General features: G+C 21.6%; 4 protein-coding genes across 5 annotated transcripts; all 4 read left to right on the top strand.

Moving 5' to 3' along the window:
- The first annotated feature begins 4,614 nt into the window (after positions 1–4,614).
- On the top strand, positions 4,615–8,987 carry LOC129613233 (synaptic vesicle glycoprotein 2B-like). The gene is made up of 6 exons (XM_055527217.1): positions 4,615–4,781; positions 7,023–7,380; positions 7,457–7,656; positions 7,814–8,237; positions 8,308–8,567; positions 8,648–8,987. The coding sequence occupies exons 1-6, from the start codon at positions 4,742–4,744 to the stop codon at positions 8,977–8,979; spliced, it is 1,614 nt and encodes a 537-aa protein (XP_055383192.1). The 5' UTR covers positions 4,615–4,741; the 3' UTR covers positions 8,980–8,987.
- A 1,591-nt stretch (positions 8,988–10,578) lies between these two features.
- On the top strand, positions 10,579–15,804 carry LOC129613213 (synaptic vesicle glycoprotein 2C-like). 2 transcript variants are annotated; one of them, XM_055527190.1, is made up of 6 exons: positions 10,579–10,722; positions 13,456–13,789; positions 13,866–14,065; positions 14,138–14,564; positions 14,795–15,057; positions 15,116–15,804. In XM_055527190.1, the coding sequence occupies exons 1-6, from the start codon at positions 10,674–10,676 to the stop codon at positions 15,463–15,465; spliced, it is 1,623 nt and encodes a 540-aa protein (XP_055383165.1). In that variant the 5' UTR covers positions 10,579–10,673; the 3' UTR covers positions 15,466–15,804. The 2 variants fall into 2 exon arrangements, with proteins under 2 accessions (XP_055383165.1, XP_055383166.1); XM_055527191.1 differs by having other exon boundaries at positions 10,630–10,766.
- Positions 15,805–16,823: 1,019 nt separating this feature from the next.
- Positions 16,824–20,706, top strand: LOC129613232 (protein 60A-like). Its single transcript, XM_055527216.1, has 6 exons — positions 16,824–17,139; positions 19,189–19,364; positions 19,459–19,895; positions 19,959–20,120; positions 20,196–20,312; positions 20,422–20,706. Exons 1-6 carry the CDS (start codon positions 16,898–16,900, stop codon positions 20,560–20,562), a joined length of 1,275 nt encoding a protein of 424 aa, XP_055383191.1. The 5' UTR covers positions 16,824–16,897; the 3' UTR covers positions 20,563–20,706.
- A 1,698-nt stretch (positions 20,707–22,404) lies between these two features.
- LOC129613215 (uncharacterized) lies at positions 22,405–25,854 on the top strand. Its single transcript, XM_055527193.1, has 3 exons — positions 22,405–22,435; positions 23,348–23,621; positions 24,968–25,854. Exons 2-3 carry the CDS (start codon positions 23,525–23,527, stop codon positions 25,789–25,791), a joined length of 921 nt encoding a protein of 306 aa, XP_055383168.1. The 5' UTR covers positions 22,405–22,435; positions 23,348–23,524; the 3' UTR covers positions 25,792–25,854.
- Positions 25,855–26,306: the final 452 nt, after the last annotated feature.

The raw sequence follows: 26,306 nt of genomic DNA, 5'->3' as shown, positions 1-26,306 counted from the left end.
ATTTATAATTTTTAAAATCAAGATGATCAATAATACGTAGATTGTTCACAATAAGTATATTGTTAATACTTTGTTTTTAATTGAAAAAATACTTAACCAATAACTTATAAAATATTTTAATTATAGTAAATTATACATATATCATTTAGTTACTGCAAATTTATTTTTTATTTCAATGAATACATATTATAATTATTTATATTTTTATGTAACATCACAATATTCATAAAATTAACAATTTAAAATCAAATTTGAGATATCCAATTCTTATTCAATATCCTTTAATTCGAAAAAAACACTTTACTGCTGTTTTATTTATTTTGTGAGAAAATTGAAAGAATCAAAAAAAGTATTTAAATAATTTGCTTGTTTGAATAATTATTTTATATTAATAATTTATGCTCTTTTTAATTATCCGTCCATTAAAAAAACAACCAAAAGTACAAATTATGTTTTTAAATAATTCTTTACTGTTTTATCATATGGTAATTAAATGCTTTTAATTATCAAATTTGTATATTTATTATAAAATTGTTATAATTTAGTTTGCAACACCGAATTATTTAAATGAAAACATTTAATTTTTTGATTATATAAATTAATAATATTTGTAAATGCTATGAAATTTTAAAAAAGAATACAATTTGCATAAACAAACAAAAATTAAAATAAATTAAATATTATACACAAAAAAATACTGCAGTAATTTTAAATGATTTATGTTAAAAAAATAGGAAGAATCAAATAAAATATGAAATTTTTATTTAAAAAAGTATTAAATTATATTTTTTCAATAACATTTAAAATATTTGTATTGGTTTTTATCTTATTTTTTCATTTCTTACTAGAATTAATTTAATTTAATTGTGAATTTTAAATCAAAATAATAAGATTATTTAAAATTACGGTAATTATCTATTTAATAATCTACCTATTTTCAGTGTTCATTAAACATCTGTTTTTATATTACTAACTATCTTTAATTAGAAATTTAGTTTATTAAAGATTTTGAATTTAAATTGCTTTTTTTATTTATTTAATTATTCTTTACAATAAAAAATAAAATTATTACGTTGCTCAACAATGTAAATTAATTAAAATAAATTATTAAATATTTATGCTTAACATACTTTTTCTTTTCTCATTAAAAATTTATTTAATAAAATATAATAATGCCATTGTTGAAAAGCTTACATTAATTTTAATTTTAATATTTTCTAAATTTTAAATAATTTTTAATATATTATAAAAAATTTATAATTAAACATGATGAAGTTGTTACATTTTTGTTAAATTTGTTAGATTTAAATTATAATATTATTAAAATTTTTTATATAAACACACATACATCTCCCATATCCTTAATATTTAAATTATTATTTTGTTCCTATACTCAAGTTTCTAATTTAAAATACATAATGAATTAATTATCAGAGTTTCGTTATTTAATTATATGTATATTTAGAATTTTCATGAAAATCAAGAGAAAAAAATAATATTACAATCCATTTTTTATTTCAATATTTTTTATTTTATATATATTTGAAAAATAATATAAAAATTATGTATAAAACATCAAAATAGTTAACTCAAATTAAATTGAAAACATATTGTAATAAATAACTAAAATTATTATAAGATTATTTACCTAAAGAAAACAAAAATTTGAAACATATTATATTAAATATATATAGATTTTGTGTAATTTTAAAAATCGATGATCTTGTATATTAAATTTAAGAGCTAAGGGAAAAATATATTATATTTTTTTTTTTTTTAATAAATTTTTTAAACAATTAAATTTAATTTAATTTATTATTAACAAAATTTAATATTATATAAATAATATAGTATATAAAAAATCAATATTAGTTTTTTCTACATAAGTAATAATAAAAACTACAAAAATTATAATTTACTTTTTTAAAATTTTTTTTTATATAAAAAAATGAAAAGTATAATTACATAGTAAAAAAGAAATGATTAAATTTTTTTTTTTTAATTTAAGATGAACAAAAACATGAAACAATTGTTAGCCATTATATAAAAATGAAGATTAAAAAAAAAATGAAAAAAAAAAATTAATACTGAAACAAAAAAAAATTAATAATTGCAAATGTATATAGAAAAAAAAATTAATATTAATAAAAAACAAAAAGAAATAATATAATATAAGTTCTTTTAATTTTATCCTTTCTTTAATCTCTTAGGCAGAATAAATTTTTGAATTATTGGAAAGCTGTCTCTTTAGATTGTTTGTAATAGGTATTCTTGTATAATTAAAAATTCTTGTTCAATTCTAAAGATAGATTTTAAATTTTTGTTTATGTAGTTAATAAATTTGCAATTCTTTATCAAAAAGATATTTAAGGTTCATACAAACCTTATTACATTAAGGTTTACATTACTGCACCGTTCGTTTTTACTTCATTTGGTAAAATGAACGTGTAAATGAATTTGCAAATTTTTATCTTTTAATTTGTTAATAAAATGCAATTTATTTTTACAAAAATACCATTACTCTTTTAGAATTTGTGATGGTACTTTTACATTCCAACTATTCTGATGTATTGTAAATAAAATATGCCAACATTTAATAATTAGATAAATTATAACATTATTAGATTGGCTAAAAATATCTAATTTGAACAAAATGTTATCATTTTTTAAATGTAATATTAAGAAATATAATCACAATTTTTTACTTTTTGCTAATTTAGAAGTAAATACTTTAAATATGTAAAATATTATATAAATGATGGCAAGTTATTTACAAATAGGGTTCCTGTAATAATAATATTATGAATGTACGCATATGTAATCCTTTCCATTAGATCATATTTTTAGTTATGTATATGAGCTAAAATGATAAGAAAAAATAACTCAATAATTTAATTTAATTGGCATTGTTTCTATCTCTTAATATCTAAATTAACTTTATTATACGAGGTAAAGTAGAGATGAATGAAATGGTAAAAGAAATGATAACGTTTTAGAAATCATGTCGCCAAATAATTTTTTATAGAACCGCTGTTCAATTTTAGCAAAAAAAAAATAATTTTGATGAAAATTATTATAATATAACATACCTATATTATTGCATTTGTTGTTTTCTTTGAACTTAAATAGAATATAATTTCCTTACAGTCAATATTGTTGAATCAATGAATTTAATTGATGGTAATCTATGGATTAAAATATGTGTTTTAATTAATAGTGCTGCACCAGTGAAATATTTTCAGAATAAAAACTTATCTAAAATGTAAATATTTTATTTATTTTTTATTACTTTCGAAATTTTTTTTTTTGTAAATTTTTTCACACTTTTATTTTTAAAATAAGTGAGATGATAAATTTTTTGTAAATTTAATTTTAAAAGATACCGCACATCTTTATTTAATGTAGCTACCTGTTAACTTTTTTTGATTTATAATTTTGTTAGATAAAATAATTCTTTACAATATCATTTTGAGTTCCGGCGCCTTAAATTAGATGTATGCGTTAAAGAAATTGCGTTGTTAATACAATTTTATATTATAAATAGAATTATAACTAGAGTTTTTAGTTGTTAATAATATTAATAACGTAAAAAATTAACTAAAAAATCCTTACCCCGACAACTATATTATACATTGTATTTTTTCATCAGCATCATTTATTATTATTTACTTTATGATCATAAAATTATTCATTAGCTTAGAAATTATTCATTAGATAAAATTGATAAAATATATCAGTTACTATACTGGTAGTATGAATCTTATCAAAACTTTAAATATTATATGATGCGTAAGTCTAGTTAAAAATTAGAATCTTGTGTTCCGTGTAGAATAATAAAAAAAATTTTCTTCTTCTAATGTTAGTCTATTTGCCATTAACCCATTTTTGTTTTTCAAAAATAGAAGTATAATAAGTACCAAATTATTATTTTGGAGTATTGCCATTGTAAGATTAATAAAATTAATAATAAATTAAATAATCCAATTCTTTTAAAAATTGAGAGTCAAAATTCAGTTTGATAATATCTTCAAAATTTTGTAAAATGCTATTTCTATTTTTTTTTGTTCTATAATCAACTACGTAATATTTGAAGTAAACTGAAAAAGCTTAGATCTGGAAAATGATGTTATTTCCAAGGTTTGCCTCGATAGAAGCTTTTAATTTTTAATTTCATAGATCTTGATCATTTTTAGTTATATTTCGAAATTCAATGGGCAAGTCAACTAATTTAAGTTATTTTAAGTTATTCTAAAATAAATCCATATTCAATATAGCTGCGCTGCAATGATACCTAACTTGCAACATAATATAAAAATAAGTTTTAAACTTTTAATTTCTTCTATAATGTTACTTAAAATTTTAGTAAATGTGCGGTCAGTGTAATTTAATAAATGAAATAAAAAAAACAAAAAAAATAATTAAATAAATAATTATGAAAATTATTTACTTAGTTATACATCATTTAGATTTACAAGTGTTTTAATCTAATTTCTCACTATATAAATAAAATTTTACTTTTTTTTTTCAAGTTAATTTTCTCCATTTGAAAATTAATTTCTTAATCATTCTGTTTTAGAAAGTCATTGCAATTAGGTTAAAAAAAAAGAAAGACATTTAAATTAAATAAATTTAAATAGAACAAAATTTACTTATACTGAAATTTTTTATTAAATATTTAGGAAAAGAATTTTAAATAAATTAGAGACAAAAAAAAAATAAAAAAAAAAAACAGGAAAAGAAAATGGAAAATTTAGCTTTTGAAGACATTGAATTATCAAATTGTAAGTATGCATTTGAAGGAACAAACTATGTTAAGTACTACTGTACTACTGCAAGATCTCGTGACCCCGAAATATTTATAATTTGAAATCTTATATTCTATATTGTGATATTAAATATATTTTTTGAAAAAAATCTTAAATATATTTATTTATTTGTTGAACATATTTTTGCATAAATTTTAATGTTGTATAACTTTCATATAATAATTAAGTAATATATGTATTACAAAACAATTAAAATGATAATAATTACAACATGAATATAGAAAATTATTTGTACAAGTTTTTCTTTTGTTATTAAAAATTACTATTCGTAATTAAAAATTTGTAGTGATAATATTGTAAAAATTAAACTGAGTACATAAATAATTTGTTTTATTAAAATTTTAAAGTGATAATAGCATTTATGAGGTTTACAAAAACTATCAAGCCCTGCTAATTATTTTATACAAATAAATATACTTTTACAGTTCGTAATTTCAATAACAATATACAATGTAAAGATTAAATGAGACGATAAGCTTACAATAATTAAATTATATAAACTTTTTACAAAAATATAAATTTTCTTTCGAAATTATACAAAGATTTAACTCTCTGAAGTTTTTCTTTAAAATAATAATTGTTATATAATATTTGAAACTGATTCAAATGATTTTTTCCTGTTAAAAAAATAATTTTTTTCCGTAAAATTTTTAAAATAATAGTCTGAAGGCTCGATGTCAAAAAATAGCTCTAATTTCAGTTATTGAAGGAATAACTTTATAATTTTTTGTATTAAATGAATAATTTAGATTAAATTTTGTTTCCAGTTGAAATGTTTTATTAGAGTTTCCGTAAACTAGAACAGTAAAGCGCTGTTAATTCCTAGGAAATTGTTTTCGCCAAAAATTTACCTAATATAGAGAAGAATTAATTAAAAGCTGATAATATCCCCCACTTTATATCTTCAAAAAATAATTTATTATTATTGTCTTATATACGTAATATATACATATGTATATACCTTTATGAATTCTACTGTTTCTATATGTGAACTTGACTTATACTTTCTAAGTTTAATTTTAAAATACACAAAAGATAAAATTAAATCATATTTTTCGTAAAACATAAGTCATTTACATTTTGTTTTTATAAAACAAACATTTTTCAAGATAAAAATAATACCAACCACATAAATATCTTAAAAAAAATTCTAAAATTACAACATAAGTTGATTTTTCTTTAAATACCTTATGTAGCAAACATAACTATGTAAACATAATATTCAAAATATTCAAACATAAATTCAAATATAATAAAAAAATAATAAGTGTGTCTTATTTAAACAACAAAAACAAAACTAAATACTAGTTACCTTACCTTGACCCAATTGAGGTTATAATTAAAAAATAAAAATTTTGGAAATCTTTGAATGTAACAAACCTATTTTAATAGTACCCAATATATATTATTTAATCTTAATCTATTTTTACCTAGATCATAACTATACAAATTTACTTATTTTATTTGATTAATAAAAAACAACTTGCTTAATTTTTACACAAAAAAAAAAAACAAATTTAAAAGAGATTTATGGCTGACATTCATAACCTTAAAATTCTTTAGTACAAACCGCGAGCGTATTCATTTAATTTACAAATAATTTACATTGAATTCATACTTAAACTGCACATGTACTAAAAATAAATTTTAAAAATATAATGTTTGTCATGTAACTGCGATAACAAATTTTGTAGAGAAATAAATAAAATGTAAATTTCAACTTTTATTCAAGCGATCTGTTATAAAAAATTCGAATTTAATGGTATATGACATTTGTGATTATTTAAAAAAAAAAGACGCCGAAATGACGCTTTAATCTAATTAACAAATTCGATTTTTTTTAAATTCGATTCATTTTTGTACAGCTTTTGATTCTTAATTGAAGCGGTTGTCGTGACTTAAAAAATAAACATGAAGAGCATTGTATAGCTATAGGAAATAGTGGAAATTGATATTTTTATTGGAATTTATGAAAGTTTAGCATATTTCCTATTAAGTATTATTAATTTATTCAAAAACTATTAATATTCGAAAACAAATTAAAATTTTCAAAAACATCATTAAAAATAAATTTAGACCGTTCGTATGAGACCTCTTGACCTTATGTGTTTTTAAATTAAGAATTAAGATTTTAATTAAAACCTTAAAAATAATTTTATGTACAATTAATTTTAATTTTTTAAATATTTTTTTTAGCTAAAGAAAAAAATGAAAAAGATATTGAAATAATAACAAATGGACACGAAAAAAATGGTGATATAATTGAAATAAAAAGCTATAGTTTTGAAGAAGCTATTACACTAACAGGAAGTGGAAAATTTCATAGACTATTGTTATTAACATCTGGATTATGTTTTATGGCTACTATGGTTGAAATAATGGGTGTAAGTTTAGTTATAGAATTAGCAAAATGTGATATGGATTTTACAATATATGAACAAGGAATTTTAGCTTCATCCGGATTTTTAGGTGTTGTATGTAGTTCACATGCACTTGGATTTCTCGCAGATACTGTGGGAAGATCAAAAATTTTGAAATTTGCATTAATATTTAGGTTAGTATACAATTCATATAAATATTATTTATTTCGTAAAATCATTAAGATTATAAAATACTTTATATAATTATAGTATTATATCATCAGCTGCATCAGTATTTTCTACTACAGTATGGATGCTTATAATACTTAGATTTTTAGTAGGATTTTTTATATCTGGATGTCAAGCATGTGTTTTCAGTTATATGGGAGAATTTCATGGGAAAAAAACACGTTTAAGAAATGTAACAATGCTTTCATGTTTTCTACCACTTGGATTAGTAGTTCTTCCAGGTAAATAAAAAATTTTGATACAGAAATGTTTTTTTTTTTAAATTATTAGTACACAAAAATACTATTTTGTTGATCTCCCAAATGTATGCAATTTTTTTTTAAGAAAAAACTTATTTTTGATTTTATGTTTTTGTTTTAATATTTTATTGTTTTACAGCTTTGGCTACTATAATTCTACCGATGAAATTAGAATTATATTTAGGATCAATGAAATTTTCATCATGGCGTTTTTTAACTCTATGCAATGCAATTCCAACTGTTTTAGCATTAATAGGTGTTCTTTGTTTTCCTGAAAGTCCAAAATATCTTTTAGCACAAGGTCGACATGATGAGGCTATCGAGGTAATGAAAAAATGTTATAAAATGAATACAAATATGGATCCAAGTACATATCCTGTTGAAAAAGTTTATTTAGATGTTGTTGGAGCCAATTTTAGTAATGTTAAAACAGTTTGTGATGCTTTAAAATTAATTTGGAGTCAAACTGTACCACTGTTCAATAGAGAAAGGATTTTTCATACATTAAATATATTTTTTATTATGTTTAATATATTTATGATCGCACAAGGAACATTTATGTGGTAAGTTTTATATCTATTAAAGTTTTTAATACTAAAATGAATGAATTGAATTGATGAAAATAAATTTTAGGTTTCCAGTTATGTTAAATGCAATGGTACATTATGCTGATACCGATTTTACAATTTGTGAATCCGTAAGAGAATTGAAAAAAGTAACAGAAACAATGAATTATAATGTGACAACAGATATTGATGAATTAGAAATGGCATGTGAAGATAATATTGATATTTATATGTATCAAGTTTTAATAATGATGGGTATTGCATACACAATATTATATTTAATTTTCTCATGGGTGATCGTTTATACAGGAAAAAGACGTTTAATAAGTATGCAATAAATTTTATTTTAAAAATCTTATATCTGCCAATATATTTATTAATTAATATTTTATTTCTTTTTCAAATAGTTATATTTTTAACGATAGCAGGAGCTGGATCAATAGCATTATATTGGACAAATATATTTTATGTAAATTTAATATTAATAACATTAACAATGGCTGTTGGTAATTGTGGTGGTATTACAAATACAATTTCAATGGAATATTATCCAACAAATATAAATGCAATGGGAATGTGTCTAATAATGATGATTGGTAGAATTGGTGCAATAGTCGGTAGTAATATTATTGGATTAATTTTGAATTCAAATTGTGAATTTTTATACATGATGTATGGTGCTCTCATTATTTTAATGATACCATTAGCATTTTTATTACCAAATACAAATAAAACATAATTATACAATAACAGAAACAAGTTGTTATAGTTTTAATTTACTAGATATACATATATAAAGAAAATTTTAATAATCAAAATTATTAAAATTTAAACCCTTTAATAAAAAATTAATACCCTTTATATTCCACTTTCAATTTTCTTAGTGTATATTAGAAGATATTAATCATAAATTAGCAAAATTAGATAAATTAGTATGCAGAAATTAGAAGCCAGAGTGAAATACTCAAATTTTAATGTGTCCCTAATTATAACTGGAATATTTTATGTCCATTACTTAAGAATGAGTTCACAAACAGAATTTAATTAATAATATTAAAATTTATTTAGTTGATAAAATATTTTTAAATATTTGCTGATAAAATTGAATTTCCCAATGTTAGGTATACATGTAATATTCTCTAAAAGTATATATGTATGTAAATATTCCCTAAAAAAACATCTACTTTTTCTTTCAAATAAAAGTTTTTATGTAAAAACTTATAGCTATTAAAAAATACAAAATATGTATATAATATGTAGAGCTACTTGAACTTGTACACAAATACCAGTATATAAATGCAATAGAAATAAAAAATTTTCTCAATTTTCCATTTATTTTAAGAATATTTTATGAGAGAAATTAAATGTTTCTGAATAATAATGAAAACTTAAAACATTTAGTTAAGAGAGTTTTATAATTTCATGACAGTTTTTAAGAGAAAAACAATTTTTACTCAAAACAAAATTTTCTCCAAAATATAAAGAGTTTATCCTGGGAACTTTTATATTCCAAGTTTGAAACAGGAAAACTACAAAATCCTTTATTCCTCCACAGAATGCAACAAAAATCCTTTATTTTAAATTACGGCGTGTAATCTTCTATTCGTGCTGTAGGATAAAATATCACGTATACAAAGGAAAAAAGAAAGTTCCTAACTCATTCAAGGATTGAAATCCAAAAGTCTCATCCTCATTTTATGCAATATTTTTGTTCTTGGTCATTTTTGTTAAAAAGAAAGTTATCTTAAGAAATATCGTCCATCATCTTTATATAAACTTAAAAATCATAACGTTAAATTAATTTTTAATTAAGAAAAATTTATAATTTATAATAATAATAATATTTTATATAGATAGTCAAGGGTTCGTTATCAGAATAGGCAATGAAGTATATATGTTACATACATGCATATATACGTAATAAATTATGTATGCGCTTATATAAAACAATTTGTTTTGGTTATTTTGAGTTCATTGAGAATTAATCCATCTCTTTAACTTAGATTTTATAATATTAAATGAGTAAGATAAAAATTTAGTTTATTTGCAAATAAAAATAATTGTATACTCTTTAAGTATCATAAAAGTAAAATACATATAATATAATTATAATAAAATAATATTTAAAATTAAAGCTGTTTAAATATCATATAAATAATATGTAATAATGAGATACACATGATATATATAATTTTTGTATATGTATGTACGTATATATAGATATTTAATGCATAATTTTCTTAGATTCTTGTATATGTACTTATAAATGTATTTTTAATAAATAAAAATTTATATTAGAAGGAGGAGAACTGAAAAATTTCAATTAGTTCAAATTTGATTTTGACTCGGTACGGTATAAAATTAATATATTAATGGAACAATACAAGAATTAAGAGAATATTAAAAATAAAATAGAAAATAATATTTCTGAAAATGGATAACGAAGGATATAATGATGATAGTTTGGATAAGAATAAGCAAAGTAAGGGAAAAATTATGTCCTTAATTTAATTTTCGAATTAATTGGTAATTTTTGTTATGTAATAATATGAAATATATATATATGAATAAAAATAAAATATTTGATTCAGAGTTTTCATATGCTTTAAAATGTATTGATAATTTTTGAATTTAGTAATAAAAGATATAAACTACAGCAGTATATAAGTAAGATCTAAAAATGCGAAAATTTTTAGGAAGGAATATAAGGTGTATTTAAAAATAAATTAAATAAATATTGAAATAAAATTTTTTTAGAATGTTTGTACTAAAAGAATTTTGAGTGATAGTTTAAAGAATTCGCAAAAAAAAACAAAATATGGATAATTTAAGCTTTTATAAGTGTGTCATTAATTTTGAGAAGTTCGATACTTGCGCAAATATAAATATGCTGCGATTTTATAATTAAACAAAAAACTGTGTGTACTTTGAACTCATATACATATATGTGCACATATAAACAAGAGTAACAGTAAAATACAATTATAATTTGCTTTCATGAATAAGGTGTTCGTTTTAGTACTCAAGAGTATTTTTAGTATGTAGCAGACTGTTTTCTATTAGACTTTTGATTAAATCGATCTTTGGCAGTTGTATATTGTAGCAGAAATTGTTTTGTAATTATATATGTATTTTAGCAGTTTTCATACATATGAATAAACTCATATTTATGTATATATAAATGCAATATACAATCTCTGCACTATTTATTTTTATAAACAAAATAACGTTCTGCAAAACTGTTTCATATGTCACTTTTTTTCATTTCTCAGTGGCAATTTTAAATAAAAATAAATTATGCGCTTTTATAAACTTTCGAATCAAATTATTTTAATTTTCCTGTAATCCTATAACTATTTTGAAAACCTACCTAATTTTAATATTTTTTTAGAAATTAAGCATTTTTCTTTAAAAACTTTTGAAACAAACAAAATGTAAATAGAGAATTCAAGATAAATACGTATTACTAAACTTTTTGAATGCTAACAAATCAAAAATAATATAGATGGAAGAAGAAAAAAAAAACAAACCTTGAACTTAGTTCTCAATTTTCATCGCAAATATTATGACGTTCAAAAACTGTATAAATGCGTTTGTATATCATTAACAATTAACATATGTAACATACATACATGTTCCTCATTAGATGGCAAATTTTGGCACAAAAACAAAGAATTATAAATAAGTATATTAAAAACTGCAAATTTCAAATGCAATTTTCAAAACAAGTGAAAATTTCAGAGTGTCAAATTCTCTCTCAAATATTCTCTTGAGTTTTTTTATATGATATAATAATATATAAATAGTAATATGCTAATTTAGTTTGATTCGGAAAATTTAGTTTGATACGGAAAATAAACAAATACACTTTAGTTCTCTTGAATATTATGAACTGTATGCGTTATAATACATAATATAATAATGTACTAGAATAAATTCAGTGGAGAAATAAAAAACATTATTAAACACCATATTCATTATAAAAGGAAGTAGGAGAAGTGATTAACATCTTTAATATTGCGATGCAATCAAATAAAATATTCGAATTTCTTATCGTATAACCTCTCGTTCTTTCTATTCAAACTCTATTCAAATACTCTTTCGATTCAAATTCTTTTGACAGAATATTGTTCGATTTTTTTGTATTTTATCTCGATATCGTAAATATGTCAATAATATTTTACAAACAAAAGATTAATAATGTCAAAAATTCTTACATTATGTTTATAAATCTTAAGTTTAATAATCGCATTATAAATTTTAATTATATTTTGCAAAATCTTATGTAAATTTAAACAAACAAATATAACATTAAACAATATAACAATATATTTATATTGTTTAATATAAAAATATTAAAAATATTTTAATATTTATATTATTTTTATAATATAACACAAGCTACATGGTTTAGCCATCATTTCTACATATTTCAAATAAAGCGCCTAAAATTTAAGTAAATATTTATAAAATATTTTTTTCTTTTACTGTTACTTAATTTAATTGTTTGTATTTTTTAAATATAAATAAAAACTGAAACTATTAATTTAAATAAAAATAATTAAGATAAATAGAAGATAAGTTAAATGTGCTCATTTTGTAAAATAAATAACTACACTCACTGGTATACATTATGTATTATGCAGTTGAGAAAAAAATTTTATTCTTTTTGTGAAGGGCTTAAATTTTGATTACTGAATGATATTGCAAAATACTTTAAAGAGTTAATAAATAAATAAAAAATATTATATTTAATTTACATCCCACAGTAAATCAATAAAAAATGTAGTTAAAATAAAAAACAATTCCATTAAAATTAATGACAATGCTTTGCAAGAAAACAAGAAACTTTGAAATCTGAGATAGTAAATATTATTTAACATTAATAATTTCAGTAAATTAATATTAAATAATATTAAATAAATGATAACTTAAAATGTAAGTTAGATATTGGTCTTAACATCTCTAATTTGAGAGCTATTATCGAAAATTTTATTTGGTATTAAAGGAGCAAAGTTTATACACTCCTGACATCTCTAATTTGAGAGCTATTATCGAAAACTTTATTTGGTATTAAAGGAGCAAAGTTTATACACTCCTGATATCCTTTATGTTTACTGCAAAACTAAAATATTAAATTTTTAAATTTTCAATTATTAAAATCATATTAGTTATACTAAATATGATTAAAAAAATTTCTTTTCTTTCAATTCAGTTTACAAAATAGAATTCAATGAAAATAATGTAAAACAAGAACCACAAACCTTAAAACACACATTTGATGAGGCTGTCAGTTTAGTTGGTGTTGGAAAATTTCATTATATTCATTTATTAATATGTGGAATTTGTGTATCAGCATTTATGACTGAAACAATGGGTGTTAGCATAATATTAGTTTCAGTAAAATGTGATTTAAATTTAACATTACAAGAGCAAGGATATTTAGCATCAGCCGGTTTTTTAGGTGTTGTTTTTAGTGCTCATACAATGGGACTTTTATCGGATACATGTGGAAGAAATAAAACTTTAAAATATTCTGTATTTTTAGCGTAAGTTAAATCATTAAATGGTTGGAAAAATGATATTGTTATTTTTTAACATTAATATTTTAATCCGTATACATAGGTCGATATGCTCATTTTTATCAGTATTTGCAAATACAATTTGGACGTTAATTATAATAAGATTTTTAGTTGGATTTTTTATGAATGCTTGCCAATCGTGTTCATTTAGTTATTTGGGAGAATTTCATAGTAGTAAAACTAAAACAAAATTTGTTACATTTTTAATAATATTTTTTGCTATCGGTGCTACTTATTTTCCTGGTAACTATGCACATATGCAAATAAAATTTTTTTTATATAATTTGAGATTTATATTTTTTTTTTAAATTTCAGCAACTGGAATCGGTATTCTACCACAAGAATATAATATTTATCTAGGTTCAATTAAATTTTCATCATGGAGGGTACTTTTATTAATAAATTCAATACCGACACTGGTTGCTTGTATTACATTACCATTTTTCCCAGAAAGTCCAAAATTTTTACTTGTACAAGGGAAGCAAGATGAAGCAATTGATGTTTTAAGAAAAGTTTATAAATTTAATACGGGAAAAAATCCAAATACATTTCCAGTTTCTTATGTAATTTGTAATGAAGATTTAGCTAGTGATTTAAGTAAAGTAAAAAATGTTCATGAAGCATTAAAAATAATGTGGGCCCAAACAAAACCACTTTTTGATAAACAGAGACGTTGGACAACAATTAATTTAAGCATTTGTCAATTTGTTATATTTTTTGTTTGCCATGGCAGCTTTATGTGGTAAGCGTGCGTAAATAAATGTCATTTTAATCTAAAAATAGAAAATTTTCCCACTAAAAATACCTTTTTTGTTAATGAGAAAGAATTTTTTTATTTTAGTTCAAAAGTCTGCTTGAATTTAATTCTAATAAATACTATTTTGATTTGAATGTCAACAAAAATATTTAAATTTTGTTTCATGCTAAATTTTTATTTACTTTTTTTTTATATACATACATATGTACACATAGGATACCCGGAATGATTAAACCATTGGTTGAATATTCAGATACAAATTTAACTTTATGCGAATCATTTCGATTATATACTGAGGAATTGCGTCAAATTTCAGGAAATCTTTCAATTTATGATGATTATAATTCAGAATGTTCACCATCAAGGCGTGTTGATGTTCTAGTTTTAGAAATTTTAATAATTGCTGGAATTGGTTTTGGATTTGTCTACTTCGTTTTTGCTTTCATTATTGATTTTGTTGGAAAAAGAAGATTATTATGTAAATGGATACACAAATTTTTTCATATATAATAATAAAATTTTGAATTTTATTTTAGTAATTTGGATGACATTATGTGGACCACCAATTCTTGGTTTAATATGGGCTAGAGGTTTTGCTTTTAATATTATATTATTATTTTTCTATATGCTTTATGCTGATAATGCTGGTCTTATAACATCAATAACAGTTGCTTATTATCCAACAAATATTAGTGGTATGGCACTTTGTTTAATAACAATGATGGCACGTTTAGGTTCATTTGTTGGTAGTAATGTTACTGGAATCATTTTAAATTATCAATGTGAATTTTTATTTATATTATTAGGTTCAATGGTTTGTTTATTATTTGTTTTATGGAATTTCTTACCAAATGATAAAAAACAAAAAGAAAATGTAATTAAATAATTATTGAAATATTTTATTATATATGTACATATATATATTTTTAAATATGTATTTAATTTATTTTCTAATTAGAATTAATTAAAATGTAGTTTTATAAGAAATAAAAATTGTTGTACTAAGTTATTTCCTTTTAATATTGCATGGATATTCGGATTTTTTCTTCAATTTGAAATTTCAACAATGAATGCTTCGCATAAAAGAAAATCCTGGATTATCTTTGGAATAAGGAATATTCCATAGACTAGGAGGAGCTGAAAAAAATTTTAATATCAAATTAAAAAGTAGAATAATATTAATGAATTAAAAAACATACAACCTTAAAATAAATATTCTAAAATAAGCCTCTATGTAGCTTTCTATAACATTTCTATAGAGTGAAAGTAAAGGTGAAATTTAAAATGTTCTAGATTGTTTTTAAGTACCAGCTTGAAATTAGATTATAAAGAAAGCTACACTATTCTATTTATACCACTGGTTCTCAATCATTTTCAAATTGAAGCTCATAGTCGTTTTGTCTCAAAAATTGTAGCAGCAACTCATCAACAGTCTTCTCAATATAAATGCTTTTTATGAAAATTGCGAAGACATTAAATTAGAAATTGCCCGGCAATTATTTACATTTTGTTTTAATTATTGACACTTTGTGATACACTTGTAGCAACAAAGTTGAACAACATTAATTAAGACTAATATCTGAAATATTTAAATTTTGTGTTAATATTATTTAATATATTACAATAAAATATAAAATATCTATAATACATAGGTAAATTAAATCAAATTTTAATTATTTAATAATATAATATCGTATATTAATACATATACAGATATAATATAAATTGTAGCTACATATGCATGAGTTTTTTCATTTTTGTGGTTAACATTATATTTTTATATTATACATACTCGTACTCGTACATTTATAATATATTACTTAATATAAGAATAAACTGTAGAGCGTATACTTGATTCCAGATTTCATCTGAACTTATAACTTAATAAATTTATAAATACTAACTGTATATATCTACATATATACTCTTATATACCTTTATTACCTCTTATATATTAGCTGAAAATAATATAATTTGTAATATAAATATATATATAATTGTATAGAATTAAAAGTTCTATATATTTTCTTAAGCTTATAAAATTAATTAGAATAAAATTAAAAATTATAAATAAATATATTAGTTTTTTTATTTCTGTTCAGTCAATTCTGGAATTTAGTAGAAAACACGTCAAAAATTTACATAGAAAATTATAAAAGAAATTTAATAAAAAAATAAGAATAAAAACGCGATCACGGTTTTTAATTAATTCTGTCTTAAAATCAAAATTTGTTTTTGTTTTTAATTAAATTATAATATTAAATAAAATATCTATATATATATATATATATGTATACATATATGTGAAAACAAAAAATATGAAAATTTTTAAAAATTTATTAAAGTATTTAATTTTTATTACAATTTGTATAATTAATAATTGTTGTTATTTTGTAAAATGTCATCATTCTTCATCTGGTATTTATTATGACAATGGTATTGATCGTACAATATTACATCGATATTTGGATAAATATGAAATGAATCGTGTTGAAAATGATATTATGAATCTTATTGGTTTACCATCAAAAAGAAATCCCGGTCATTTAATGTCATTAAGGTAAATTTTGACATAATAATTATAAAAGGTTGAGAGCAGAAGTAGCGCAAGCAACAATATTTCAAAATCGGTTTTATATTGTAAAACGTTTTCTTAAGAGTTTAATAAACTATGGGATTAGGATGAATTATGACATTTTAAGCTTTTACTTATTAAAAATCAGGCTGTGTCATAATATTCATTCAGAGAGTTTATTGCGCCACAATATGTTTTACGATATAAAAACAGGATCTTGTAAATTGTTGTTAATATATTTGATTCATATTCTAATTGAATTATTCGTAAATTTAATTTTGTGATAAGGACAAATTTTAAATAGATTGATTAACAGTTAATAAAATTTACACAAATAAATACTAATTAAGTGGATATCCTGAAATTATGTGCCAAATATTTGAATACATAAATTGAATACACTCTCTTCAGCAATATGAAAGTGACAATCAATTTAAGCGCATTGCAGTTGTATATGAGCAAAATATGTAATTAATTATGGGAAAACATGGTGTTTTTTGACTAAAAAATTTTGATATGATAAATCATGGATTTTTGATATGATAAATTAATTAAACTATAGTAAATTATTGCCACATGCTTAACAGAAAAATTATATTTTAAGAACAAGTGTTCCATTGAATCAAAACCTTTTGTGTTGTTTATAAGTATACACAATATAAAATATAATATTATATTTTATGGTATTAAATTACACTAGATGAAAATCATTGCAATCAATATAGAAATATTAGTTTAGGTTTACTTTAATTTAAATTTAAATTTGATAGAGAATAAATAAATATTATTATTAAATGACATTTTTATTTCTTTCTTATTTTTTTTCAATGAAACCGCACAAATATATATTAAATTCATTAATAAAATCGATAATAAAAATATTATTGAAACAGGTTATTATTGCAAACAAAATAAATTATTTTTATCGCAACTAAATTAATCTTTTGTGAATTTATAAATATAGTTTAGTTTGTATAAATAAAGCGAAAAAAAAACAATATTACCTACTTATACAAATACAAATTGATATTATCTAAAAACATTTCTGAATGGGCTTATAATTTAAAATTATTTATGTACTCGTAGAATTAAAAATTGATTCATTAATTTTTCATATATAGACAAAGACTGTCGATAAAATTGTCTGAATATTTATTATAGTGACATCTACAAAGCTTTTAAAAGAATTATGAGTTTAGTATTTTTTTTCTAATTTATTTGTTTTTATAAAATTCACGTGTACATTTATTAAATTATTATAATTTTATTAGACATTTTGTCATCAATACACCGGTTAGATTTTGAAGTTAATTTATTGAGATATACTTAAAAATTATTGTAGCAATAGAATCTATGGTTAGATAAAGTAGAATTTAAGCTTCAATGTCATTACATGAGGAAAACTATGTTATGAAAATTGTAAAATTATAACTTCAATTTATATGGAAGAGAACTAATCCAATAAAAAAATTATGATAAAAAATTTGTAAGCAATGATTCTTTATCAGTATTTCATGCATTTCTAAAGGAGTTTTAATAATATTGACAATTATCGGAAGTTTAACCAAATCATAAAAATTAATGTGTGTTAAAAAATGCTCATTGAGCATGGTATGCTTGTAATTCTAAGTAGAAACTGCAGTTACAAACGGTTTTTCTTTTTATACTTTTGATTTAAACTGATTTAAACAAAATTGCAACAAAATCGGTTGCCAAATAAGTTTTGATTTTACTCTCATTGAAATTCTACATTAAAGTATTAAAAAATTGCATACATTTAGGAAGCTTGTTTCAAGAAATCAGGCATACCAACTTCTGGAATCTAGATATGTTAAGAAAATTTAATTCAAATTGAGCAATAACAGAAACTGTCAGATTAATAATCAGATTTATAAATATTTGAAATTAAGACTATAAATTATTCCAGAGAGGAAATGTTTTCAGAATTTTCAAATTTGTATTAAGAAATTAAATAACAATTAGAAAAAAATGAAACTTCTAAACTTATGAATAATTTTTTTCTCTTTTATATAGAAACTCTGCACCTCAATTTTTACTTAATGTTTATGATAAATTAATGAATAAAGAGAATAGTGTATATTTTCGACGATCAAAAAGGGAAGTTTTTCCCGATAACACGAATTTAATAACTGATATTGATGAGAAAGCATTCCGGAAATCTGATATTATAATGGCATTTTTACATAAAGGTGAACCCATATACATTCTTGTCTTTCAAATTAATTAAAAAGCATAATCCTACAACAGAAACAAGAATTAGCAATTTTTTAATTCGAATTTCAGATCATCATATAGCTGAAGTACGACATGAGCACGGACGTAAATTATGGTTTGATGTATCAGAAGTATCACGAGATGCAATTTTAATGATGGCTGAATTAAGAATATTTCAAAATTCAAAACTTGGCAATTTGAATGGATTAAAAAAACATATTATAATTACAGTTTATTCAATTGTTAAAGCTGATGGACAAAAAGAATTAGAAATTGTTTCTTCTGTTAATACTACAACCGAATATCATGGATGGCTTGAAATGAATGTTACAGATGTATTAGATAAATGGTTAAAAAATCCAAAAGAAAATAATGGTTTATATATAAGTGCACATGAAGATGGCAGACCAAGGCATGAAATTAAACTTTCTGATATTGGATATGTTAATGTACATGGTGATGAAGAATATCAAACTTTTTTAGTTGGATATTTTAAAGGACCAGAGGTAAATTTAAAATATATTGTAAAATATTCCAATTTAAAATTTAAAAATTATGGGTTTTTTCAGATTAATAAAATCCCAAGAAGTCTTCATCGGATTAAACGTGATTCTTTTAGTTATAAACCAAAAAATCCATTTTCAAATATTGGCCGACAACAGGATTTACATACAGAAAGAGAATGTAAATTACATTTTTTACATGTATCCTTCGATGAGCTTCCAAGTGCTGTAAAAAAATTTAATTTCTCAGATTAACATTAGATTTAATTTATTGTTTAAATATTGCATTTTCAATGATTTTAGGATAATATAATTGCACCGGAAGGTTATGAAGCATACTATTGTAAAGGAGAATGTGTTTTTCCATTAAATGCACATATGAATGCAACAAGCCATGCAATTGTTCAAGCTCTAGTACATGTTAGTTTTTAATTAAATGTTCAAATTTAATTTCAATACTTATATACCCTATAACATATATATTAAGGATTATTTTAGTTTATTAAAATGGTTAAATTTTTTATTTCAGTTAATGGTTGGTGGAGTACCAAAACCCTTATGTGCACCATTAAAATTAGGAGCAATTCAAATTTTATACTTTGTTGATGATAGTAATGTAGTTTTAAAAAAAGTTAATAATATGGTTGTTAAAAGATGTGGTTGTCAATAAAAAAAATATGTAAAAGAATATTAAAATGCACTGATATAAAAATAGACAATAAAAATAATTAAAAATGTTGTGGCAATTTCCTGACAGAAATTTTTCTGACTATTGCCGGTATTTAGTTGCATCTCGGATCAAAAAACCACAAAGAATTCAAAATCTAATTAATAGTAGAATGCAAAGATTTAAAATAAATTATTCGTAATGTTTGATCTTTATAATTTAAAATATTTCAAAGTTATATTTTTTTTATTCCGCATTAATTTTCAATTAAATTCCCTATATGTAAATGGTAAGAGAAAAATTCAAGATATTCGCGATCAAAGCTCTATTATATTATAATAGAGTAGATAAATATTGTGTCAGTAATCACACTATATGTGACTTTACATATATGTACATTATTAAAACCATATTTAATAAACTAAAATGTGGGAAACAGAAAATTACCAATTGTCAAAAATAAAACCTAACATGTAAAATTTTAAAAGCAATTATGTATAACAAAAAGTATTTTTCTCGGGAATTTCCCTCTATTTTTCTTTTACATTTGGTTTTCGAATGGAATCGAAAAATTCTCAATTAAATTAATATTTTTTTATACTTGTACATGTCACTTTACTTAAATATACATAAATACTGTTTTAAGATGCCATAGACTAAAATAATAATAAAAAAGAGAATACATTTCATTACATTATTATAAAAATAAGTATGACCATATTTTTCTCTCACTAAAAATAATATTCTCTTTTTTTGTATATAATTGTATGTAATTTTCTTTCCTTTATTACTTAACATAGCTGTTAATAGCCCAATAATTATTTCAAGTATCAATTTAGCATTATTTAAATTTAATTCAAAATTACATACGAGAAAGACCTACAATTCAAGTAAAGCACATCATATCACTCATATTTTTATTCTATATAAGTAAATTGTTTAGTCTCCGTAGAAAATCATAAAATTTTCCAGTGCTACATTCAAAAACTTTATGTAAATAATTAATACATTACACTTATAATTCATAATATTCTTCGACATAAACATTTAAATTTATTTTATTTCTGTAAATCTTAACTAAAAATCTAAAATTGAAAATAAAATCAAAGGTTTTTTTAACTCACCTTTTTGAAATTATTTATACGTCAAGTTAAAGCTTTCATTTATAATAATTTTCATATGAATTAAAACAGAATTATAGTTATAAATATGAAAAGAAATTTCTTTAATGACGTAAACCGAAAAAAGTTTACTAAAATTTATTCTTCACTCATACATTCAATACATTGTTTGTTTTTTTTTTTATTTTAATAAGTTCTAATAGTTTCGATATTATGTATGCATACTTTCAAATATACATAGTACATTTACATTTGAATAAGCTGAAAAGGTGTTAATACAAAAAGAAAAAAATGAATGAATCACTTAGTTTTCCGGAAAAAAAATTATTTTTTATAATGGCAAATTTTTTATTTTTATTTTATGGTTGTAAATTTTAATATCAATGTTTACCTTATGCAATTTGAATTTAACAAATTATGTTCTCACGTGTATTTTGCAACTAAATAAATTTATTCACAGTGATCATATTATTTGAGTTCTAACGGGCAATATATTATAGTTTCTTTCTAATAACAACTTAAAAGTGAATAACCAGTCGAATATTTCGGACATACATATTACGAAATAGAATTCTCATGAAAGAATACTATAAGTATATGCATTTTTAGTGTACAAGTTCGGAAATTGTTCAACTTTTTTTACAAATCATATACAGTTACACATTGATTGGAAAATAGATTGTATGGTATGGTAATACTTGAACTTAACCTTGTTTCCTGCTTTCATCAAAATAATATCCTATCAACATACATAGGTACGAGTACATAATATATGGTATAAATCATAAATTTATATTTTAGTACATAAATATTTTTTAATTTTTTATTAAATTCGGAGAAAAAACTTTTAGTAAACTATAGTAATCTTTAAGAATTTTAAAACGAAATTTAATATTATATAAATGAAAACACATATACGTACACATTCGCATACATTTAATATTATTTTCTGAAATAAATACACGTGCTACATGTAGATTGCACGTGTTAAGAAATACGTATATAAACTTGGTAAAAAAAATATTCTATGTTAAATTTTAGTTTCCAACTGGACATTTTTTCATTTACAATTACATTATGTATGAGTTTAAATCAAGCATGAAATTTTAATTATAATTTATATTAGCAAGTATAGACCGTGAGTTAATGCTAAAAACACAATGTGGAGGCTAACTAACGGCCAATATTATCAAAATATAGGAATTTATATGAATTCTTTAAAGTTTGAAGAAAGTTTGATTAACAGATTGATTTACAAACGTCCATATATTTTGCTTGATTAAAAAACAGAAAGCCATCTAGCTCTCATCAAACAAATTTTTTGAACAATATTTGCAGTCTTATAATTTCCTTAAAATTTTTGACATAAATGATTATTTAAACTACACTTACCATATTATAAAATTTACTTTAAAACATGAACTCAAATCATAGTTTAAATTTTTACAATAATTATTATTACACAATTTTGAACTATATGAAACTGCCTATAGTACCTAATGCAGTTGATTTTTCTATAGTGTTATCAATAACAATAAGAAAATCTAAATGATAAATGCAAAACAAAAAAAAAATATAATAAAAAGCAAAATTCTACAAAGCTCCATATGCCGGATAATTTTTTATTTGTTAATGTGTATGTGTTTTAATATCCCACTGTCTTAAAGCTAGCAAATGTGGATAGTATTCAAAAAGGAGTCTTCTTGAAAAAGCATTTGTATTTCATTCTTCATTGAAGTAGGACGTGTGTTTTTTTTAAGTTGTCAATTTTTCAAAATTAAAATTTGTGTTGACAAATAATTTTGTTGTCAAAAATTTCAATAATATTATATTTGAAAAATAAAATGAACAATCAAAAATTTAAAAATATTTTAGAATTAAATAAAGAAGAAAAACAAAAATTTTTGGATTCATTTGATATTGTCTTATCAGATTGTGACGGTAAGTAAATTTCAGTTTCTTGCATTTAAAATATGCAAATGAGGTGAATAATTTTGAAATTATAAATAAAAATGAAATATTTTGTGTATTGGGAAGTTGTTAATGGCTCAAGTTAGAGAATAATTTAAAGTAAATAATTTTGGACATAGCAATCAATTCCAACTTCGAAATCGCAGGCTATACTGTACTAAAATATTCAATTCAGTTTAAGAGTTATAGTTGCTAAATTATGTGTCAATTAAATATTACTTATAATTTCGAATCGTGGTAGTTAAAAAGTTATCAATAAATACTTTTCGAATTTACAATTTTTCAAAAGAAATTTTTACTTAATTCAGAAGTCATATTTCATTGACATAAATTGTGTTAGGTATAAAAATCTGCTGCTTAACTACAATAAATTTTTTAGTGTCAATCTATTCATTTCTCTTATATGACTGTTGCTGAATCATGGGGTTTTTATATACAATCATGTAATTTATAGGGAATTAATTCATGTTGGAAAATAAGTGAATACAATTCATCTTTAAGAAAGTTCAAATTTTATGTAAATTCTTGAACATAAGTTCAATGATTATTTTCATATTCAATATATTGAGAAGTTTACAAAATGTAAATTCAACTTAAAAACTTGAGTTTTAAGCTGCGTTAGAATAAATAAGTTTTAATACATTTCTAGAGTAGTTCAATATTAAAATGCTTACATCACTGTCACATACTTTTAATAAATGATATAGATTTTGTTTTTTATACGTTAGTACAACTTATTGGAAAATTTATTGGAAATTAGAGGATATATAATCGTAAAAGTTTATGAATAATAAATCTCGATTGGGTATATTTTATTTTCGTTCTATAAAAATGATTGATAAACTTTATTTACATTTGTTTAATATTTTGGTTTACACAATTAAATGATTGAATAACAATTCCAGTTTTGTAATAAATAAGGGTAAATAAATTCCAATTCTAGAGTTGGAAAAGGTTTTTATGCTTAAACAATTTGTTATTAAAACTTAATAAATATGCAAATATAAATTTCCTCATTTCAAAGTAATTTTTGCAGAATTAAGCATATGATAAATCTAGTTTGACGCAATGAACGTATATTATGTACGCCTAACCGTATGCAAATTTTTCTAATGTTGATTTTCCTTCTAATGAAAATGAGTAAAATATTTATTTTAACTGCAGATAAAGTATTTGTGCTTATCTGTCCATTAAAAGCGAAAATAAAGATTTTCATTTTGTTTAAAATAACAACTAAAATAAAACAAAAAATATTTGTACTATGCTAATTGTGTTCTTAATATACTTACATCAATATTTCTCTCATCAATTTGCAGGTGTTCTTTGGTTAATAATTGGTCCAATAAAAAATTCTGGATTAGCATTAAATCTTCTTAAAGATGCTGGTAAAACTTGTCATCTAGTTTCTAATAATTGTTTACGTTCCGAAAATGAATATTATGATAAGTTAACACAAATGAATGTGAAAAATATTTCTGAAATAGAAGTTGTAACACCAATTAAATCAGTCATAAATTATTTAAAAAAGATTAATATGAGAAAACCGGTATACACAATCGCTGATAAATATTTCAATGAATGTTTGGAAAAATCTGGATTTAAAGTATTAAATATTGAAAATAAAATATATGAAAATGTACAACAATTTGCCAATGATTTACCAGTAAAAGATGAAGTTGGTGCTGTTATTTTTGATATTGATTTAAATTTAAATGTTACAAAATTAGATAGAGCAAATAAATATTTACAAGATCCAAATTGTATATTTATGGTTGGTGCATGTGATGCTGTAATGCCATTAAAAGAAGATTTAAATGTTATTGGACCAGAAATATTTATAAATTTATTAAGAAAATTATCTAATAAAACACCATATGTTTTAGGAAAACCAGGTGTTCTTTTAGCTGATTATTTATTTGAACGTTTTAATATTATTGATCCAAAACGTGTTCTATTTATTGGTGATAATTTGGTTCAAGATATTGGATTTGCATTAAATAATGATTTTCAAGCATTATTAGTTCTATCAGGTGCTTCAAATAAAGCTGATGTTCAACAATTACCGGAAGTAAAACAACCACATTATTTTGCTAATAGTATTGTAGATTTTGTTGAATTTTTTAATGATTTGAAAAATTGAAGTTTTTTTTTAATATTATATTAATCGCAAAATAATAATGAAATTGCAATTGTAATAATATTATAAAATTATGTATGCCTAATATACCAAATAAGTTTGAATTAAACACAATATAGTTCTCGTCCAAAATCAGGAAATATGATCAAAATGTAGATTTTATAAAACAAAATTTTTTATTGTTATTAATTAATTGATTTCATTTTTAATATTTCATAGTATTTAGTAAAATTATTACGTTTGCAAGTCATGAAACACAATTTAAGGCTAACAGTAAAAGTTGAGAGAGTACTACCCGGGTATTTCCCGAATAAAAAATTCAAACAAATTTAAGTAAATTATATTGCCTAAAGTTCATATACTTAAATCGAGTATAAAATTGACTTAATTTAAATTTAATTGATGAAAAAAAAATTTATTACAAATGGAATAAGCATATAATGTGTGTGTGTAGAATAGAGTAAATATAATATAAACATGCTCTGTACATTTTATGTTGTGTATATTATATGGCATAA

Source organism: Condylostylus longicornis, unplaced genomic scaffold (genome assembly GCF_029603195.1).
Source record: "Condylostylus longicornis isolate FDR11 unplaced genomic scaffold, ASM2960319v2 ptg000081l, whole genome shotgun sequence".
Classification (NCBI taxonomy): Eukaryota; Metazoa; Arthropoda; class Insecta; order Diptera; family Dolichopodidae; genus Condylostylus; species Condylostylus longicornis.
The sequence above is the reverse complement of the archived record's forward strand: the minus strand, read 5'-3'. Positions and strand labels throughout refer to the sequence as shown.

What these genes read in the sequence shown, in the direction of transcription:
- LOC129613213 (XM_055527190.1), top strand. Translation starts at nt 10,674, where the DNA reads ATGGATAACGAAGGATATAATGATGATAGTTTGGATAAGAATAAGCAA. An exon ending in CGGTGCTACTTATTTTCCTG is followed by an intron (nt 14,066 to 14,137) that starts GTAACTATGCAC and finishes TTTAAATTTCAG; the next exon opens with CAACTGGAATCGGTATTCTA. An exon ending in TGCCATGGCAGCTTTATGTG is followed by an intron (nt 14,565 to 14,794) that starts GTAAGCGTGCGT and finishes ATGTACACATAG; the next exon opens with GATACCCGGAATGATTAAAC.
- LOC129613215 (XM_055527193.1), top strand. Translation starts at nt 23,525, where the DNA reads ATGAACAATCAAAAATTTAAAAATATTTTAGAATTAAATAAAGAAGAA. An exon ending in TGTCTTATCAGATTGTGACG is followed by an intron (nt 23,622 to 24,967) that starts GTAAGTAAATTT and finishes ATCAATTTGCAG; the next exon opens with GTGTTCTTTGGTTAATAATT.
- LOC129613233 (XM_055527217.1), top strand. Translation starts at nt 4,742, where the DNA reads ATGGAAAATTTAGCTTTTGAAGACATTGAATTATCAAATT. An exon ending in AGACATTGAATTATCAAATT is followed by an intron (nt 4,782 to 7,022) that starts GTAAGTATGCAT and finishes TATTTTTTTTAG; the next exon opens with CTAAAGAAAAAAATGAAAAA. An exon ending in AAATTTGCATTAATATTTAG is followed by an intron (nt 7,381 to 7,456) that starts GTTAGTATACAA and finishes ATATAATTATAG; the next exon opens with TATTATATCATCAGCTGCAT.
- LOC129613232 (XM_055527216.1), top strand. Translation starts at nt 16,898, where the DNA reads ATGAAAATTTTTAAAAATTTATTAAAGTATTTAATTTTTATTACAATT. An exon ending in GATATTTTAAAGGACCAGAG is followed by an intron (nt 19,896 to 19,958) that starts GTAAATTTAAAA and finishes GGGTTTTTTCAG; the next exon opens with ATTAATAAAATCCCAAGAAG. An exon ending in TTGTTCAAGCTCTAGTACAT is followed by an intron (nt 20,313 to 20,421) that starts GTTAGTTTTTAA and finishes TTTTTATTTCAG; the next exon opens with TTAATGGTTGGTGGAGTACC.